At 33.4% G+C, this 20,603-nt stretch overlaps 1 protein-coding gene across 3 annotated transcripts in view; it reads left to right on the forward strand.

The window, feature by feature from the left end:
• LOC125657089 (rho guanine nucleotide exchange factor 3-like) overlaps positions 1 to 20,182 on the forward strand; it is a 65,245-nt gene extending 45,063 nt beyond the window's left edge. For 2 of the 3 annotated variants that reach the window (XM_056144774.1, XM_048887722.2), the window contains exons 12-15: positions 4,377 to 4,478; positions 4,592 to 4,660; positions 13,158 to 13,341; positions 18,786 to 20,182. In XM_056144774.1, the coding sequence (XP_056000749.1) occupies positions 4,377 to 4,478; positions 4,592 to 4,660; positions 13,158 to 13,341; positions 18,786 to 19,321 (891 nt within the window). In that variant the 3' untranslated portion in view covers positions 19,322 to 20,182. The remainder of the gene's footprint in view (positions 1 to 4,376; positions 4,479 to 4,591; positions 4,661 to 13,157; positions 13,342 to 18,785) is intronic. The other variant, XM_056144775.1, reaches the window with a different exon arrangement.
• Positions 20,183 to 20,603: the final 421 nt, after the last annotated feature.

A 20,603-nucleotide genomic window follows, 5' to 3' on the forward strand; every position in this document is an offset into this window, starting at 1 on the left:
AGACATCAGCAAATATATTTCACTTCAATGTTTACGATTTACTAGTGATGTACCGATTATCACCGACTTTCTATTGTCGGTCGCTATAACTGAAACGATGTGAATAATCGATTTCCATTTCGAAAATCAAAAATCGAGGACGTCGGTATTTTTAAAATAATACAAATATTCCTGCCGTGACTTAACTAAAATCAAAAAATGGCTGACGAAGTTGAATCATCCGATAAGATTGAATATTGTTTTAATGTCCCTCTTGAGAACTTTTCACTCATATCGAGACGTCACGGTGAAGGACTGCAAAATTTAGGCTTTTGCTCAGCACTTACAGTCTTTGAGCAGGGAGGGATCTTTATCGTGCCATACCTGCTGTGATAAGGCCCGGGGCCTCAGATTTTGCCTCTTGCAACAAGCAAGGGGTAATGAGGCTCTATTCTAACCTGGATCCCATGAGAACAACAAAAGTCGAGAGATCTATCCCTATCCCGGGGAAACAAAATCTAAAGTATGGGATTATTAACTTCAAATTTCTAGTGATTTTAGATGTCTCCATATGAGTGAAAAATTCTCGAGAGAGACGTTAAGCAAGATACAATCAATCAGTCTTATGATTTTATTCTAATTAACTTAATATTTAGGGTAAAAATACAGTAAATTTAGTATATTTATGCCATATATTTGAAATGAATAAAATTTGATTATTTTTCAATTAATCAATCATAAAGGTGCATCCAATTAATCCGATCATCGATTATTATTTTCCCCCCCGATTGCCCATCACTACAATTTACCTTTGCAGATGGACTTGACAGGTGCATATGAGAAACACATTATACATGTATCCTATTTTAAAACACCATACAGAACTTATAATTACAATAAGCATCTCATAAGATATTTTAAGTTTTCGATAATTTAGAGGAAAATATGGCAGAAAAGTTTTTCATTACATGTACTTATTTGCAGTAAAACATGTTATAAACATTGAAAAATCATTTACTGATTCTCTACTGATAGAATGAACAGAGTTTAATAGTCTTCACAAAAACATTTAAAACTTGCTGGCCAGTCGGACCAGTGAACTGTCTTAATTTGCTGGCCCCCCAAATTTTCATAGTACATGTTTATCACATACATTATGGAATGCATTGTAAAATTGTACGATTAATTTACTGAAACTATGGTTATTACTCATAATCATATCCACCCTAAGACATCCTTTCTGTTGATACCAGAAAAACAACACTTACACGTATTCTCTCTTTATCTCTCTCTCTCTCTCTCTCTCTGTCTGTCTTCGCTGCAAACAACAATACTACAAATATTCACGTATTTTTCACAAACATGAAAACAGCCCGAGTGCACCTTAGGGAGTATTAAGCCTTCTCTACCAACATCAAATGTAAAGGATTGATTAATTCTATAAACTATAAAAATTGCATAAAATCAGAGATAACTGCAGTTGACGAAGTTCATTTTAATTGGACAATGTAATAAAGCAGCAATTACCGGTGTGCAGCCAGTGCGATACAGAATGCGGCCATTTTTGTTGTTTCAACAAGTTGTTCGTTAAATGTTCACATGATCAACGTATAAGTTATCTTGACAATTACAAGTATAGTTATCGTTCTTTACTTTATAAAGAAATAAACAAACCATGATGTCCAAACACTTACTTTATGTGCTATTTATTGATTTATTTTTATTTTGATGGTAAATTTAGGCAAATAAGACGTTTAGAATATCTAAATCCAACATGATATTTAATGTGACTTACAGAAAGTCTACAAGCCCATCAGACTTCCTGATTTTTTATTTTCACTGACCCGACCGTAAAATTCACTGACCTTGGTCTTCGGACCACTGAGTTCTCGTGAAGACTGGTTTAAGATTTGTAACGGATAGAATGAACAAAGTGTAAGATTTGTAGCGGATAGAATGAACAGAGTGTAAGATTTGTAGTGTGAGTTAATCATTTACCGATTCTCTACAGATAGAATGAACAGAGTGTAAGATTTGTAGTGTGAGTTAATCATTTACCGATTCTCTACTGATAGAATGAACAGAATGTAAGATTTGTAGTGTGAGTTAATCATTTACCGATTCTCTACTGATAGAGTGAACAGAGTGTAAGATTTGTAGTGGATAGAATGAACAGAGTGTAAGATTTGTAGCGTGGGTTAATCATTTACCGATTCTCTACTGATAGAGTGAACAGAGTGTAAGATTTGTAGCGGATAGAATGAACAGAGTGTAAGATTTGTAGTGTGAGTTAATCATTTATTGATTCTCTACTGATAGAATGAACAGAATGTAAGATTTGTAGCAGATAGAATGAACAGAGTGTAAGATTTGTAGTGTGAGTTAATCATTTACCGATTCTCTACTGATAGAATGAACAGAGTGTAAGATTTGTAGTGGATAGCATGAACAGAGTGTAAGATTTGCAGCGTGAGTTAATCATTTACCGATTCTCTACTGATAGAATGAACAGAGTGTAAGATTTGTAGTGTGAGTTAATCATTTACCGATTCTCTACTGATAGAATGAACAGAATGTAAGATTTGTAGTGGATAGAATGAACAGAGTGTAAGATTTGTAGTGTGAGTTAATCATTTACCGATTCTCTACTGATAGAATGAACAGAGTGTAAGATTTGTAGTGTGAGTTAATCATTTACTGATTCTCTACTGCTAGAGTGAACAGAATGTAAGATTTGTAGCGGATAGAATGAACAGAGTGTAAGATTTGTAGTGTGAGTTAATCATTTACCGATTCTCTACTGATAGAATGAACAGAGTGTAAGATTTGTAGCGTGAGTTAATCATTTACCGATTCTCTACTGATAGAATGAACAGAGTGTAAGATTTGTAGTGGATAGCATGAACAGAGTGTAAGATTTGTAGTGTGAGTTAATCATTTACCGATTCTCTACTGATAGAATGAACAGAGTGTAAGATTTGTAGTGGATAGAATGAACAGAGTGTAAGATTTATAGTGGATAGAATGAACAGAGTGTAAGATTTGTAGTGTGAGTTAATCATTTACCGATTCTCTACTGATAGAATGAACAGAGTGTAAGATTTGTAGCAGATAGAATGAACAGAGTGTAAGATTTGTAGTGGATAGAATGAACAGAGTGTAAGATTTGTAGCGTGGGTTAATCATTTACCGATTCTCTACTGATAGAATGAACAGAGTGTAAGATTTGTAGCGTGGGTTAATCATTTACCGATTCTCTACTGATAGAGTGAACAGAGTGTAAGATTTGTAGTGGATAGAATGAACAGAGTGTAAGATTTGTAGCGTGGGTTAATCATTTACCGATTCTCTACTGATAGAATGAACAGAGTGTAAGATTTGTAGCGTGGGTTAATCATTTACCGATTCTCTACTGATAGAATGAACAGAGTGTAAGATTTGTAGCGTGGGTTAATCATTTACCGATTCTCTACTGATAGAATGAACAGAGTGTAAGATTTGTAGCGTGGGTTAATCATTTACCGATCCTCTACTAATAGAGTGAACAGAGTGTAAGATTTGTAGTGGATAGAATGAACAGAGTGTAAGATTTGTAGCGGATAGAATGAACAGGGTGTAAGATTTGTAGCGGATAGAATGAACAGAGTGTAAGATTTGTAGTGTGAGTTAATCATTTACCGATTCTCTACTGATAGAATGAACAGAATGTAAGATTTGTAGCGGATAGAATGAACAGAGTGTAAGATTTGTAGCGTGAGTTAATCATTTACTGATTCTCTACTGATAGAATGAACAGAATGTAAGATTTGTAGCGGATAGAATGAACAGAGTGTAAGATTTGTAGTGTGAGTTAATCATTTACTGATTCTCTACTGATAGAATGAACAGAATGTAAGATTTGTAGCAGATAGAGTGAACAGAGTGTAAGATTTGTAGTGTGAGTTAATCATTTACCGATTCTCTACTGATAGAATGAACAGAATGTAAGATTTGTAGTGGATAGAATGAACAGAGTGTAAGATTTGTAGCGGATAGAATGAACAGGGTGTAAGATTTGTAGCGGATAGAATGAACAGAGTGTAAGATTTGTAGTGTGAGTTAATCATTTACCGATTCTCTACTGATAGAATGAACAGAGTGTAAGATTTGTAGTGTGGGTTAATCATTTACCGATTCTCTACTGATAGAATGAACAGAGTGCAAGATTTGTAGCGGATAGAATGAACAGAGTGTAAGATTTGTAGTGTGAGTTAATCATTTACCGATTCTCTACTGATAGAATGAACAGAGTGCAAGATTTGTAGTGGATAGAATGAACAGAGTGTAAGATTTGTAGTGTGAGTTGTAGCACACTCCAGGAGTTGTACATCTACAGTGAATTGTTCAAATTTTTACAGATTAAGATTGTAGAAAGAATAATATCTGCAGCAGATCACAAAACAGGAGAAGCTAAATGCAGATATTTTGCTGGGAGGATTTCCTTTCTGTATGAGGAGGAGGTAAGAATTAGTCTGCACACACTGTCTGTGTTGTCATATATCTTTATGATAATTAATAAATCCGAAGAAATTTTAAACTTGAGTATGAACTAATCAGTTGTGAAATGTTTCAGAAGTGTGAGGCCTTGCAAAATTCCACGATGCTGCTGTGTAATGGAAGTCTGAAGAACAATAAAGGCAGCGTGAGTAATAACACAAACTTTTCAACACAGGAATCCAATTGAATTAAAAGTAGATATTAGATTTGCTTGCATAATTTTAAACATTAACATGTATCAACACATCGCTGCAAATGTACGTCCCTTGTCCGCTTTTTATGCCATGGGGGGGGGGGGGGGGGGGGGGGGGGGGGGGCATATTGTTTTTGTCCTGTCTGTCATTCTGTCTGAAACTTTAACCTTGCTAATAACTTTTGAACAGTAAGTGCTAGAGCTTTGATATTTCACATGAGTATTTCTTGTGACAAGACCTTTTGGTGGGAACAAAAATGTTTGATCCTTTTGTCCTTTGAGTTTTTTACCTACTTTTTGAAAACTTTAACTTTGCCAATAACTTTTGTACAGTAAGTGCTAGAGCTTTGATATTTCACATGAGTATTCCTTATGGCAAGACCTTTCCGTGGGTACCAACATGTTTGACCCTGTGACCTTGGCCTTTGAGTTTGACCTACTTTTTGAAAACTTTAACCTTGCTAATAACTTTTGAACAGTAAATGCTAGAGCTTTGATATTTCACATGAGTATTCTTTATGACAAAACCTTTCCATCAGTACCAACATTTTTTACCCTTGACCTTGAGCGATGTGGCCCATGGGCCTCTTGTTCCACTAATTTCTGAAATTTTCCGGCTACTAAAAGCACTCTTGGGTCAATTTGATTATCGTCTGCTTTTGCTCTGTTGACAGGTCTTTTCCTCTAAGAGCCATTTTGTTTGATGTATGTTTTGATGCTAATAATAGATGCATAGAACTTCTTATAATCCATGACGTCAGATATGATGCTCATGTATAGATATGTGTAACTGCCATAATTTTTTACTGCATATCTATCGAGAAAATTGAGAAAGAAAACACCACAGTATAATTTCTTTTATTTATGGCAGCCATTTTGCGTACTGTATTACGGCCAGGTACTGTATATGTTCAAAGTTGAGGACACACATGTAGACCTTGAAAGGAAAGCCAAAATGTAAATTAAAATATTAAATGTTGTTTTCTAGTGAATATGATGTCACAAACAGCATATGATAGGATAGCAGTTCATGTCATGGTCTCAGAAAAGCATGCATTTCTAGATTATTTACATTATAAGTAGTGTAGAGTTAAGCCATGGTCAATGAACAAGAGTATGGTCACAATAAAGTTTTTCATGTATATAAGATTGAATCAATTTTCTTTAAAAGAGCAATAAGGTTAATTGATATGGAAACATATTCATCATGACCTTTGTAGGTGTTATCGCAATTCACCTTTGAATTAAAACGCTTTGGCCAATATAGTATTGCGTTGTGTGATGACACAATTGAATCTGTTTGTAATACAATTGCGAAATGCAACAGAAACTCTCATTGGTCCATATGTATAAGTCCGCCCAAATTCCCTTATACGGGAGTAGTCGGCATTAGAAAATATGACGGCCAGATGGAAACAAACTTCAAAGGAAGAAAGAGAAAACGTATTCTTGTGTTGTTGTCTTATAAATTTGATATAAAAAAATTTCTAACATATTTTCCCACTATACTTGTGTCCAAACATACCTTCAAATATTTATTAAAGCCCCATACGACCCAAAAACTCGCAGCTTTTGATGATTTCGTTTGTTGATGTGGCCATGTTAGGTAGTCAGTCAATTCGAATCCCGGTTCATTTCCATACTGGCACAATAGCGTCTAGATGTGAAATAATACCCCCACAAATATTTTAGCTAAATATTTTAAATAATATATCATCCCAGTTCCATTAAATAATAATTATTCAAATAGCTAAACTCATGGCAATGCTGCTTTCATTAGTCTGGGCCGGTCTCCATCTCTGCCACAAGAGTGTTAAGGACCATAATGGGCTTATGTAGCATTTTCGTTAATTAAGAGCTTATTTTACCTTTGCAAAAACTATGTTTTTTAAGTGCTGTTCCACGTAAGAATCATGCAAAGGGTGGCACATCGACCGTCAGGGATTGAATCGATACTTATATATACTTTAGCACTATACATAAGAACCCTATATGTGGTACTAATTTTTTCATCTGATGCATACCTGCAGAGATATGTTACTAAAAATAGATTACCCCCACAATCAACACAAAATAGCTAAAAATAGGCAATAAATTGTATAATCAATATCGAGAGGAAAATACCAATATATTTTGGTCAATGAAAATATACTATGGCAAATAAAGTCCCCTTTTCCTTTATGCATTGCCATAGTGACAATATCTCACTTGTCTCCATGACAACGGTTGATTTTATTTGATGAATATGGTTTTCTTGAAAAAAACCATCCAATTTTTAAAATTACTTTTCTTAAAACAGCAAACACTTACAATCATATGAGATTTATAAAAGAGAAAAGGGGATTTTGTTTAATCACTTTTCATTTTCAAAAGTGTGAAAAATTCATTGTTTTCCCAGAAATGCCTCCTTTAAAATGGTGAAAAATTCCGGGAAAATGAAAAAAAACGAAATATATTGAAATCATTGAAATATAATAATTGTGCATTAACTTATCATCTTTAATTATTTTAGCTAATGATTATATCAATGTATTTTCATTTTTGTTTCTTAAACTATCGAAATATGATATATGATCCTACCGAATAGTTAAAACAAGATTTCTAAGAAATTTAGGTCGGGATCGAAATTCCCATTATACCTAACCCATTTGTTTCCACTATGAGTTGTACAGACGAATTTCAATTTGGAATTGGGAGTTGTTTTTAAGCTTACCTTTGTAAGTTTTAGTGAAGAGGTTATGTTACTGTTACATGTAAAGATGTGTGGTTTATCAACGCTAACGATCGGTTAAAATTCATATGAAGCACCATGTAAACAAGGTAGGGCCTATAGGCTATCTCTTTACCACGGGGGCTCAGTTTCAGCATTCAGGTATTCTTTAATCTCTTTAGAGAAGTAGATCACAGTGCATGGGCTTGTCATATGTAGAGGTTAGAATTAATTATCCCCGGAAAAAGAATGTTCCCACCCCCGAAGATTTTTTTCTATACAGCCCATGTGAATTGAGAGGCAGTTGATAAACTTCACTAAAGAGATTAAGTATTACATTAAGGGTTGGGGATTTTTTTTAACGCCATTTTCACAGTAGTGGTGATAATTCATACTTGCTAATGTTATAATGCATTCTACATCAAGATATATGATTAAACCCATAACAAATATGACCAAATGGTACCTTTAACAAATCCAATGATATATAACACTCCCATGTTCTATTTAAAAAAAATAATATTCAAGATGTATTACTGAAGAAATGGGGTATTTTGTGTGTTATGCTGTTGCAGCTAAAAATGGCTTTATTTTCAAGTTTTGTTAAAAGAGATTTATAGAAGAGGCTTTTGGTAATAAAAACCAGATCAATGAGAAATTATTCCACTTCTACGTGCAATTTACTGTATGTAAATCGAAAAAATATTAGCGAAATAATGTTTAAAAATATGAAAATGCTTGTACATTATGTAATTTTATAAAATTCCAATGTTTAAACTTACAAGTAAAAAAACTACATGTTAATTCATTATTTCAACTTTTATTTTGCTTTTAAAATGAGTTGAATACTAAATGAAACATTATAGAAAAGTTTGAGTGGATTATTCCAAACTTAAAAAATGACGCATTTTTCTCTAATTGGCATAAAAATGTCCCAAAATTCTGTAGTGTCCGCAACATGTGCATATTTTGGAATGCCTGATGACTTATACTTCTATACTCTTACTGGTAAGAGGTAATACAGTTACTAATGTATCTACCAAAGAAACAGACTCTAGTTCATTATTGCTCAGTTTTCTGGCAGATATATTGTGTTTTGTAGAGTCCGCAACCCTGTAGAGTCCGCAATGGCTTTTTGATTTCATAGATTTTTTCAAGAAAATGTATTATGATTTATCTTTATGATAACTATAACTATTCAAGTATTTACTTTAAACATGTAATGGATTAAAATATTGTGAAAATATATGTTCAAACTCGGAATTTACACCCATAACATCTAGTGTATACATATAACCCAGAGAGGTTAATGAAATCAAGGAAGAAGATAGAAGAAATAGGGTGAAATTAAAAAAAAAGTGAAGCTAAAGAAAGACAAAATAAGGAAAAGGAGAAAGAGAGAGAGAGGGGGGGGGAGGTATTAAAAAACAATCCCCAATTTCTTGCCACACTTGGGAAAAAGAGATTACATGAATAAAAAAAAATACAGACAGAAAGAAATCTTGAGAGAAAGAAAAGGTTGAAATTGAAAAGGAAATGCAAGAAAAGGTGAACACAAAATATTGGAAAGAAAAGAACAACTTTAAAAAGGAAAGAATTAAAACCAAAAAGGGCAGAGAAAGAAATGTTATTTGCGACAAACATAATTTTCAGATCATAGCTATGGACAAGGAGAAAGATGAGGTTGAACACACACACACACACACACACACACACACACACACACACACACACACACACACACCCCAAAGTACTGCTGGATATCTGAATACCATTCCTGTTCACACAAAATACAGAAAGTAGATTCCTCCTGAGGAAACTAATGATAAAATTAGCGTCATACTTTCTGAGCCAATTTTATCCCCAAACAGTACCAATGACAAGTTATTTCATTCTTTTGATAATTAAGTACTGTTTATATGCAAACATTATTTTGCAATCAACATTTAGTTCCAAGTTCAAGTTTGTTTGAATTTGAAAAAAATAAGTAAAAGAGTTGTTCATAAATTTATCTACAGTACTTACAGTGTCTTCAACAGCATTAATTATCATTTCACTTTTATTTCATTACAGTATTTCTGAAATAAGTGAATATAATAAAACATCTCTAATATTCTGTTATTTTGATGATAAAGTTGGATAACTTCATTAAAAAAACAAATGGTTAGTTTGAAAGATGACACTTCAAACTTGTATGTATACACTTTATAATTGATATATAGGTATTATTTCCAAAAGTATCATTCTAGTCCCCTCCCCCCCCTTTTTTTTTTTTTTTTTTTTTTTTTTTTTTTTTTTTAATTTTCCCATCATATTATACCATTCACTACCATAGAAAACAAGGTAGAGTTTAAGGTTTTTAATTTACTTCATTCAAATCAAATATGGATTCAATCAGAAATACTTCAGTATATTTGTAGTGTCCGCAACAATATAAAATCTGAGAGAAAACAAATAAGAGTCCTCAGTAAATTCTTTAATTTATGAAATTTACTCTATAAAATCATTCCTGTGACACCATCATTATTTTTTGAAACTGCATAACAATGTATAGCAAAAAAAAATTAATGGTCAATGTTATATGGTAATTCCCATCTAAAAAAAAACACATTCTACAACTTTTGATATCTAATTTTCCAGAGTTGATCCTATGGCACATGAATTAGTCGATCAAGAAACATTTATCAACATTGATTTTAAAATAAATGAAAATATATTAGATATGTAATATATAATAACCTGTAGTGTCCGCAACAAAATTTAAGAGGAATGAAATGTTCTGGAATGGACGTCTGCCACATTATGTCGAAGTTGGCTTCTAAGGGGACTAGATGTGCCTTTTGATGTGAGTTGTAGAATCTGATTTACATCCGTTAAATCTAACTCACGGTCTTCACTCCAATTAGAATTCTGTGATACTGATTGGGAGTAAGACTCTTGACTGTCCCTCATTGTCTGAAAGAAAGGGTAGATATGTATTTCAAATACTTGTGAAAGTAGTTATAATTGTAATGGGACTGTTACAAATGATCCTTAACAGCAACAACAACCCCACCCTAATTTAAACAAGAGGCCCATGAGCCACATCACTCACATGAGTCACATTGGCCTGCCATTGTTCAGCTGATGTGAATTTTCAAAGTTCACTGGGTTTTAAAAATGATTGAAATTAAACATTTTATTCATATCTAATGATTTCCATATCTAGTTATGGAATGTATAAAAAAAACCTGGTTTGTAAATTGACAGTACACATTTTAAACACAGGGTGTCATACATGTATGCTTATAGTAGTTGTACAGTTGTTACCTGTATGTAAAATTGTTCGATTTTATTTTATCACTATCATCATCATAAACCAATTTAAAGTTGTCACTTAATTATGTGTACTTTTGTATAATATTCTATTGGTAATCTTTTGTTCTAAATGTTCACACCTGTATAGTGGCAACCACTATATATGGGCAAAAAAAAAAATCTGAAAAATTTATAATTTCTTACACAAGAGAGAGAAAGAGAGAGAGAGAGAGAGAGTAAATAATAATAATAATAAAAATATTTTGATGAGGTAAACAGGTTTATTTTTTTTTAACTTCATTGTAGTGTGAGTTATCTTTCCTTTTTATCTTGGGTTACCTTTCCTTCCTAGTGCATATATTTATATAAAATTAGCTAATGAGTTTTTATATTAACTAAATTAAATCAAATTACTTACTATTAAGTTTATTCTATATTTTTAAATATTCGCACAGAAATGAATATGCATTCATTTATTATTTGATGAAAAAATTAATTTAATTTCGTTAAAACCTTCGGAAAGTTACAATTTTATATCACAAACCTTAATTCAATGTGTTAAATGGGATTTAGCGAAGTGCAAGCGTGTGGCGCACAATTGTTTAACATTTATATCACATTCATAAACTCCATCTAAATCAATTTGAATTCTACTTATAGTTCAACTATAGGAATCGGAAATTTTTCTGAAAAGGTTTACAATGTAAACAACAATCACTGAGATTTCGTTAAGCTCAGTGATTGTTGTTTACATTGCAGATCTTTACATATAAAACTGGCGACTCGTTAGTTTCTGTGGAAACGAGGGGGTTATTTATATTCGGTCTTTCCTATCCCCCCAGGGGATAGAAAAGACCGAATATAAATAACCCCCTCGTTTCCACAGAAACTAGTGACTTGTGTGATCTCGATGTATTTAGATCCGCTGTTATACTGTACATGTACTCATTTGTTTCTATTTCTTGGGGCACTGCATTGATCAGTGTATGTATATCAGGTGTGCGTGTTTCAATGTGTTCATAATATAAATATCAAGATTGCTTCATACATTTCATCCGTCTTAAAAAAAAAACCAATGATATGATTTCCATTCTAATATATTTTTATATCAATTTACCGAAATAACCCAATACGTCACGCAATGAGATGTCCCTCGATGTCGCGTCGGCTGCTGCTTTGACGTTCGTCTGGTGTCCAGTTCTAAGTTTCAGCGACTTCAGATGGTGTTTAATATCTCTGGTACACTCCCCAAGTAAAGTCAATCCCTTTTCTTTGGGGTATGCACCATATGGCGCGCATAAACTGCCAGCGTAGTGACCGACACTACACATCTCCATTGCAAGGCTCTATTTAATTTTTGGATTGCCGCAATTTTCACGCACCAGCGTTCTTAGTTACTGTGTGCCATCTAGCGGTGTTTATGAAACTTCCACAAACGATAACTAAAACTCACGATTATTCAGCGATTATTTTATTATTTATAAAACAGGAATGAAAATTTTCCACACTTTTGAGGATTTAAAATGGTGATTGAAGATTTTATCTTGAGATATGTGTAAATGACTCTTTATTTCAGTGTTGCTGTTTTGAGAATTTCTGTGTGATATTCTCGACATTTTGTATGAATTAGTACATGGTAACAACTTTTCGATTTTTTAAATAAAAATTATACTGGGTGACAAAAAATGAAAATAAACAGATTGTCATATATTATGCACCCAACTAATTTTTTTCTAAAAGTTTGGCCCAATTTCGTAACATTGGATGTGCCGCGGAAATTCAATTTTGCATTATTCTTACGTGGAATAGCACTTAATTTCTATTAATTATTCGTGTTGATAATAATGAAGAGCGAATACATAACTTACAACCAATTTTATGCATAGATACCAATAGCAACAGAGTTTGAATTGACCCGCTACCTAACATGGCTACGTTATTAAGAAACGAAATAATTTGAAGCTGCGAGTTTTCGGGTCGTGTGTGGCTTTAATGAATATTTGAAGGTATGTTTGGACACAAGTATAGTAGGAAAATATGTTAAGATTTTTTTTATATTGAATTTATGAGACAGCAACACAAGAATACACCGATAACGCAATATCAGACCTCAACCATGCGCAGCTTTTTGTGCCCCATAAATCGAAGGTTTTTATAAGAGCTATTCCGTCACAATATTTTTTCAGAGAACTACAGTTCTCCAGGTAGTAATTTTCTAGTCCGTCCGTCTTATCTGATCACCGGTCACCTGAATCAGCTCGAGAAAGTGGACGGACTATAATCGGCCAATGAAAACTCTTGTATTACATCAAACATGTCATTCAAACTGTTCGATTGTCTCATTCAATTGTGTCGTCACACAACGCAATACTATATCGGATAAAGCGTTCTAATTCAAAGGTGAATTGCGATAACTGAATATTTTATTATGTTTTATTTCAGAAACTTCACATTTTCTTGTTTAACGAAGTCCTTGTTGTGACCCGATTGGTCAACAACAATGGTCATCAAGGATATCAGGTTTACAGACAGCCAATTCCAGTGGAGGATCTGATAGTGGAGGACCTTAAAGATGGAGAGGTCAAGGTCGGATCATTTAGAAGTGCATTTGGATCGGGGCAGACAGGTGTGAAAATTTCTAAATCAGTTTTAAATGTTTGTCATAGATAACAATTTATAACTTTGCATTTGCAATATATTTACCAAAACCCTCTCTCTTTTATATCAGTCATTATGACCAATAGAGCTAGGAAATAAGACATATATAACTTTCAAATGTCGCAGTGGATTTTAATTTTTAAATGATATATTCATGTCGTCCAGTGGTTAAGGGAATTTCTTGTATTTCCTCTCTAAGGAAAAATTACTGTTGAATTTATTTTTGCAAACGATATATTACATTTAGATAATGGTGTGTAATTTTGCAAGATGACATTGATTTGATATTCAAAAGAAATTTTCTAATGCCATTAGGAAGATTGTTTCCCAAGTTTCTAAAATAGGTAAATGAGTTTGATCACTGTTCGTTATTTTCACCTTTCATGTGGATTTTCTCTATTCCGTATGGACTAGTGCCATAGAGAGTTTGCTAGTCCGAAATGTTTTTACTAGTCTCTGTCTCATGGACATGAAGTGAATTTGAACCCCGAGTGATGGCTAAATTTGAAAGTCAAATTTCTGTTTACTTTTTGTTTGCACATTCAGCTTTTATTTATATACAGAGGGACAGAATTTTTCGCATTATAATAATTTGAAATTGCTGACGTTAACACAAAATATATTTGGCACAATTACACACCATTCCAATCACAGTGAGCAATTATTTCCTCAGCATTGTGAAGTAAATTGTATACACAAAATATATTTGGCACAATTACACACCATTCCAATCACAGTGAGCAATTATTTCCTCAGCATTGTGAAGTAAATTGTATACATGTTCAGTCCAGTGCAAGTTATGTAATGGTGTTGTTGCAGGAAAATTAAGTTCTCAGAGTATTAATAGTGCATTAAAAGCAAGGTCCATGCATATGTGTGAGATTGAAATGTTGTTAGGTCCTTACATAGCTATAACTTAAGATATTGCCAACTTTTGTTCAAGACCAATTTGGGCAATAAAGAGGGCATTGCAATATAACAAATCTACCATTACTGACAATTCACTGAGCAGTCAAAAGAAATTCAATTTAGCACATTTATTCTGGCTCCATTCTGTTTAAACATTAGATAATTCAGCAATTATTTGTAATTAACCTGACCACCTGCATACCTCATCCAGCTCATCATACTTTACTGTTGCTCTCAAAGTAGGGGTGTGATTATTGATGGATGTTAGGTAATTGGCATTATTATCAAGGGTAAACCCTAAAAAATTTGACCATTTGTATGTGAAATTCAGTGGCATATGGCATTATGGGAGGCTGGCATTATAATGGGGTGTTAACCAGGGAAGAAATCTGTTCTTTAGGATTTTCAGGCAATAAGTGGTGGTGGCACTCAGGGCTGTTCCATTAAAACATATGAGGTACCCGGGGAAGGCACTTTAAAATTTGGGTAACCACCCATAGAAGCATAAAAATGTAATGAGGGACCACTCACAGAAGCAATTTTAGATAGTACGGCACCACCCATAGAAGTGAAATAAGTAGTAGTTACCCCATATGATATTGTTGGTTATGTGCAGATACCCGATAGGTGTGGTCATAATGACACGAGGGAGCGTAGCTCCCGAGTGTCATTATGACCACGCCCATCGGGTATCTGAACATAATCAACAATATTATATGGGGTAAGTGACTTGTACCATAGTTTACTATTATTCATTATATTTTATTATAGCTTTCGGAAGCGCGGTCGCCTGTTTACAATATGATGCCAATTGTTATGTCTTTACATTACACTTTGAACACCATATATTTCTATCTTAATGATTTTCTATCACCGAAAAATGTATGTTCATTAATTGTTTTCAAAAAGCCGTTTTTAAAGTGCATATAAATGTTTGGACTGTTGGTTTTGATATTTTTATTTTAATACATATTTTGACTAAATTGGCTGGGAAAACGTTTACATGTATATACAATAGATTTTTAAAAAAAAATGGTGAAACCATAAGAGAAAAAAAAAAAGAATTGTAAGACGCGAAACCATAAAAGAAACAAAGTCTGATTCACTTTGTCCGCTATACAAGTTTATCTCTTAAACGCGTTCTTATCACGTGACTGGGTCTTTTATAAAACTCTTTATAAATGATACCCGTATTTCTACTTACACGTGTTTCTCGACTTGAGGAGAATATGGAACTAGAAAGTCTTTGGAACGAGACCATTGACGATATTATCTTGTATCAAGGTTTAAGTGAGATTCAGTGCGAATATCTATAATGTATTTGGAGAACTTAGTCTGAGTCAGTTATCCGTGTTTGATATGTGCAATTTTGATCTGGAGGAACTTCATACAGTGGACAGTGATGTTGTTTTGTTTTTGTTTTTTCGAGAATGTGGGCGGGGTTTGAAGAAAAGTGTGGGTTATGTACAGATAACCCACACTTTTAACAAAAAGAAAGCACGCCAAGCTATGGTACAAATGTGAAATACACTTTTTCTTTCAATTCAATATGTATGAATGACTATTTATAACCCCTGAATAGAGGTCTATTTTCAGATGTTCCCAAGCATGATAGTAAAGAGAAGAGTATCTTGGGTCTCATCACCATTCAAATAACTGGCTATCAATGAAGCTTGATCATAGAACCATCAATTTATTTTATCAAGACTGTCTTTCTTAAACACGATGAACTAAATCAATTTTATAAGTCTACCTGTTCATAAAAAGCCTAGTATTGTAAATGTTCAAAAACAACTATTAAAAGTTTTAAAATTGACTAGTATTTTGAGTATTAAAAAACAAGAAAATGTGTCTCTGCGACACTGATGTCTTAGATATTTGTTACACTACGGCTCATTGCATTGTTCACAAGGATGTTGTGGAATGACAACTGTATCCTGTGATCTTAACCTTTGTAAAAAAAAAATAATAGGGTTCTATGTCATTCTAAAAACTATGTACCAAGTTTGATAAACAGTCATCACTGAATGAAGTTGATTTTAGAGAGTGTCCAAATGCTATAGAATAACAACAACTTCTTTGGGAAAACGATAATAAAAAGCTGAAGGACTTGATCCATTTCTGACAGTTGAAGACTTTTATATCCCTCTCCAAATTTGTGTATTTAAGGTGGTACCCAACACCCAAAGGAAATAACTCTGTAAAAATCAGCTAAACCTTTTAATTCGATTTGATATCAAATTTAGAGCATCTCAGTGATCAAAAGTTTGCTTGATGAAATTTCTATATATCTATTGAAATTATTCAAATGAAAATGTGTGGTTGAAATTTCTTGAAATTAATATAAATTTTCCTTCATTGGTCAAAGTAGATGAGTATAAAACAAAATTTAAAGAAAATTAAATGAGTGAAATTTATGCTAGTAATGGTGTTGGGTAACCCCATTAAAATCTATAATTCTGTAGTCATAGTTCAACATAAGATGACAAATACTAATATGAACAGGTAGAACAAGTTTTAATGATTGGAAAAATATTCTTTAAACTTCAACACAAAATACAGTTCTAATCTTTATACAAAAAACAGTGCACAACGAAAACTATATAGATTGTCCATACTCTAACTTTGGCACTTTATACTCCAACATTAAGTCAATTATTTGAATTGGCATGCTACACAACAATCACCGACTTTTTTACATACCAAATCACCCAGGGTGGACACAAAATTGAAAATAATAATGCCAATCCGAATAAGTTGCCAATTTGAGAAAGACAAATTCTATAAAAATGGCTATTCAAAAATTGGATAAAGCATTTGTCAAATTTAATTATAATATGACTGTTCAAGAAAGGCCATTGCATATTGCTTTAAAAAAGTCAGACTTGTGTATACATCGGTAACAAATACGTAGAATTCAAAACCATGTCTATAAAATAATAGGTACAACTAGCTGAAAATCTCTGAAATTCAATGTCACGATTTTGACTTCCTAAACTTTTGAGGGAAAAGTTTATCCAGTGTCTCATATAAAGAAATATCAGATATATTTCTACTTTTGATTTCCTTGTCCACAGCAACTAAAAAGTCTGCCTTAGATTTTCTTCCAGTGTGTGTTGGCTTTTGAAAGTGCGTGTGCAATAATACCTAAAGGTTCAGCAATTGTTAGTAACAATATTGGACTGTCTTTAAAACTATCTAACAATTTCTTCTGCTCTAGTTTATTTCATTCCTTTTCTTTGACATCTTCAACATACTTCACTATTCTGTCTTCTTTTACTCCTATAAGATTACTGATAGGTGCAAGATCTGAGCTTGACAATATATCTGGGTCACTCTCCATCAAATACTTTCAACTTCCGATTGTCAAGTCATTTGCATATGCCATATAAAGTAGTATTTACATCAATGGACAAGTATGGAGGCGAAAGCTATTTCGTCGGTATTGAAAAGTTTTGAATTTAATATCAAGTTAAAAACCGAACAGCAGACTGCAACAATATGATTTTCCTTTCTTTGTTGAAGTGGCCCAAGTAACTTCATTTTCGCGCCGATTGTCAATGTTTAGCTTTTTCATTAGATCCACCTACGAGATTTCGCGATAACAAGCATGGCGGAGCAGACGAAGAATTTTGCATGCTGTACATTATAATTAATGAAAAACACCTTTATTAGACATGCCCGAGCACAAAGTTGGTACTCCTTTTGGTGTAAACAACATTTGGGACTGATACACAGAGTTTATTATCGGTTATTCATAAAATTATTTTGCACCATTACGGAGATCCTATGGAATTGTAGCCTCATCCCGAAAACGTCAGAATAAAAAAAATTGGATAGGGCTACATTATTGCAGCTAGATAAAATCAAAAACCGTCTCAATGGACCACGAGCACGTTTCGTTTTCCATTTTGGACAAGGGAGATAATCCTAATGTCAAACCGGAAACGATAACCGGATCGCGGAACCTCATCGACCGAGATAAAATGAAGACAGAAAACAGCGTTTGTTTCACATTCTACTTTCAACCCTTCCCTTCTCTTGTTGCATTCCTCTCAGTTTCGGTAAAAAAATAAAGATTTTATCAAAACAACCACCCACAGATGCAATTTTCTACCAATGACAAGCACCCATAGATTTTTTTTTAATTGCCGTCCCCGGGTACCTCATATGTTTTAATGGAACAGCCCTCAGGGGGAGGGGTGACAATATATCAAGGAAGCACTTTCCAATGTATTTGCCTTCAATATTTTTACCAATTTAATTGATAGCCATTTTCTCCGTAAAAATAAAATTACTTCATAAAGTATGCAGACATAAAGCATCACAGTTTATTTTAGAAATGATATTTATTTCCTAAATGAATAGATCAATGAATCTAATTTTACTTAGATTGATTCATTAGATATTGGAAGAATTTTGCACTACCTTTTTTTTTTCACAATATGTTCTCTGATGGTATACATTATATTGTTTTGCATTGTTAAAATTATTTCTTTGCAGCAAAGAATGTCTTTCGTGTGGGATTCTTGGATGGAAGCAAGGGACAGTCTCATACATTAATAGCTGTTGATGAACATGATAAAAGGCAGTGGTTGCAATGTTTGAAAAGCAGTTTGAAGATGGTGAAGAAGCCATTCAAGAAATTGGATGAGGATCATCTTGGTCTTCGTCCTGATCCAATAGGACAGTCGTCAGAATCCGAGACAGAGTTACAGCCCTTCCCAGAGGCAGATCTACAGTCTTTATCTGAGAACGAAAGCGAGAACCTCACTTCAGATGGGTCACCGGGGGAGATTTTTGGGAAGGTCATGAGAAGGTCCCTAGAGAAGGAGAATGTGAAGGTCATCAGGAAAAACTCCCTGACCTCTCTGTCCAGTATAGCTTCCTCTCTGAGAAGTTCATCTTCCTCTCTGAGAAGTTCATCTTCCTCATTAAAGAGTTCAACTTCTTCATTGAAGTCAAGAAAAAGTTCCTCGTCCTTAAGAAAAACATCAAGAAAATCTAAATCAGATTTAAAATCAGGGAATAAGAAATAATCTGTCGCACTGCACTCTCCAGATTGCCGTCATTGATATTCTCAGATTTTAATGGCCATTTTAACGTATGTGAAACAGGATTTTGAGGAAGATTTCATTTTCTACATACTTGGTTCCAGTAAAAGAACATCCAAGTCTGTGGGTGTAGTATGTACAGGAAAGTGTTCATTTCAAATACTGAATCTGAAGGCAGCAACAGCATTAAAGGTTGTTCAAATCATGGTCACAAAAACTTCTTTACGCCAAATTACCGATCATTGACATGTTTTAGTATGACTGAGATCAACGCTATGTTCATGAGTGGTGTTATGGATTCTGTTGTATATTTCATTGTAGATGTTCGTTACAGTCCCTGTTTAACCTGTCTTTGAGCTGTTTATATTGTAACATCATTTGATTTAGAATGGAAAAACATGTTAAAAATCCCTGTCCAGGAAGTAAAATTCCCTGTACAGAAAACATGTATTTTGCAGAAATAAGTCCCTCCTTTTCTTTTGAAACATTGATAGTTTATGCTGTACATTTTTCTTGGCTCTAGTGACTGTTTTAATTGCCTGACGTAGTAATAATAACCTGGATCCAGTTACACAATATTTAAAGAACCAGGTTCAGTTGATTCCAGTTGAAACAGATGCTTAACTTTCTTTATTTTCAGAATAAATATAAACTGGAAAATTCTTACTTTTATAAGGTTTAAAACATTTCTTCAATAAAGTCATGAAATAATAGGTCATGCAGATTTGTAAAGGTCTTGATTTGTATGGGGAAATGCTGTATTTAACATATATTATGAAGAAATTGGGTATGAGCACTTTGTAGCCCTTTATCCAAACAAATAAATGATGTACTATGTATCAGTAATGGTTGTATTTGGCTGTTTTCTATGATCTCCACAGCATCCTATTTTACCCACTATATCCCAGATCTATCACATTGTGCTCTTTCTAAATATTTTCCATCTTCAATAGTGAAAATCATCAGCTTTGAATTTTTAGGTGACCTATTGCAATTGGTAGGTGTCTGTCTTTTATTTAAAAAAGACAGAAAAAAACCATAATCAACTTCTGCAACATGTGGCAATTTTTCATTAAATTTTGTTTAGAACATTTTTGGTGTATAGGAACTAAAATTGTGAATTCAATAGTTACTACCTGATGTTTTTACCCGAGTGATGGGGTCAAAACCTAAAAATGAAAATTAAAAAATCAAGCAAACAAACTGTGTGTAGTGATGATCAGCAAGGATGCCTCTACCAAAATTGTGATACATGGGTCTGGTGCTA

The sequence above is a fragment of the Ostrea edulis genome, chromosome 7 (genome assembly GCF_947568905.1).
Source record: "Ostrea edulis chromosome 7, xbOstEdul1.1, whole genome shotgun sequence".
NCBI classification, from domain to species: Eukaryota; Metazoa; Mollusca; class Bivalvia; order Ostreida; family Ostreidae; genus Ostrea; species Ostrea edulis.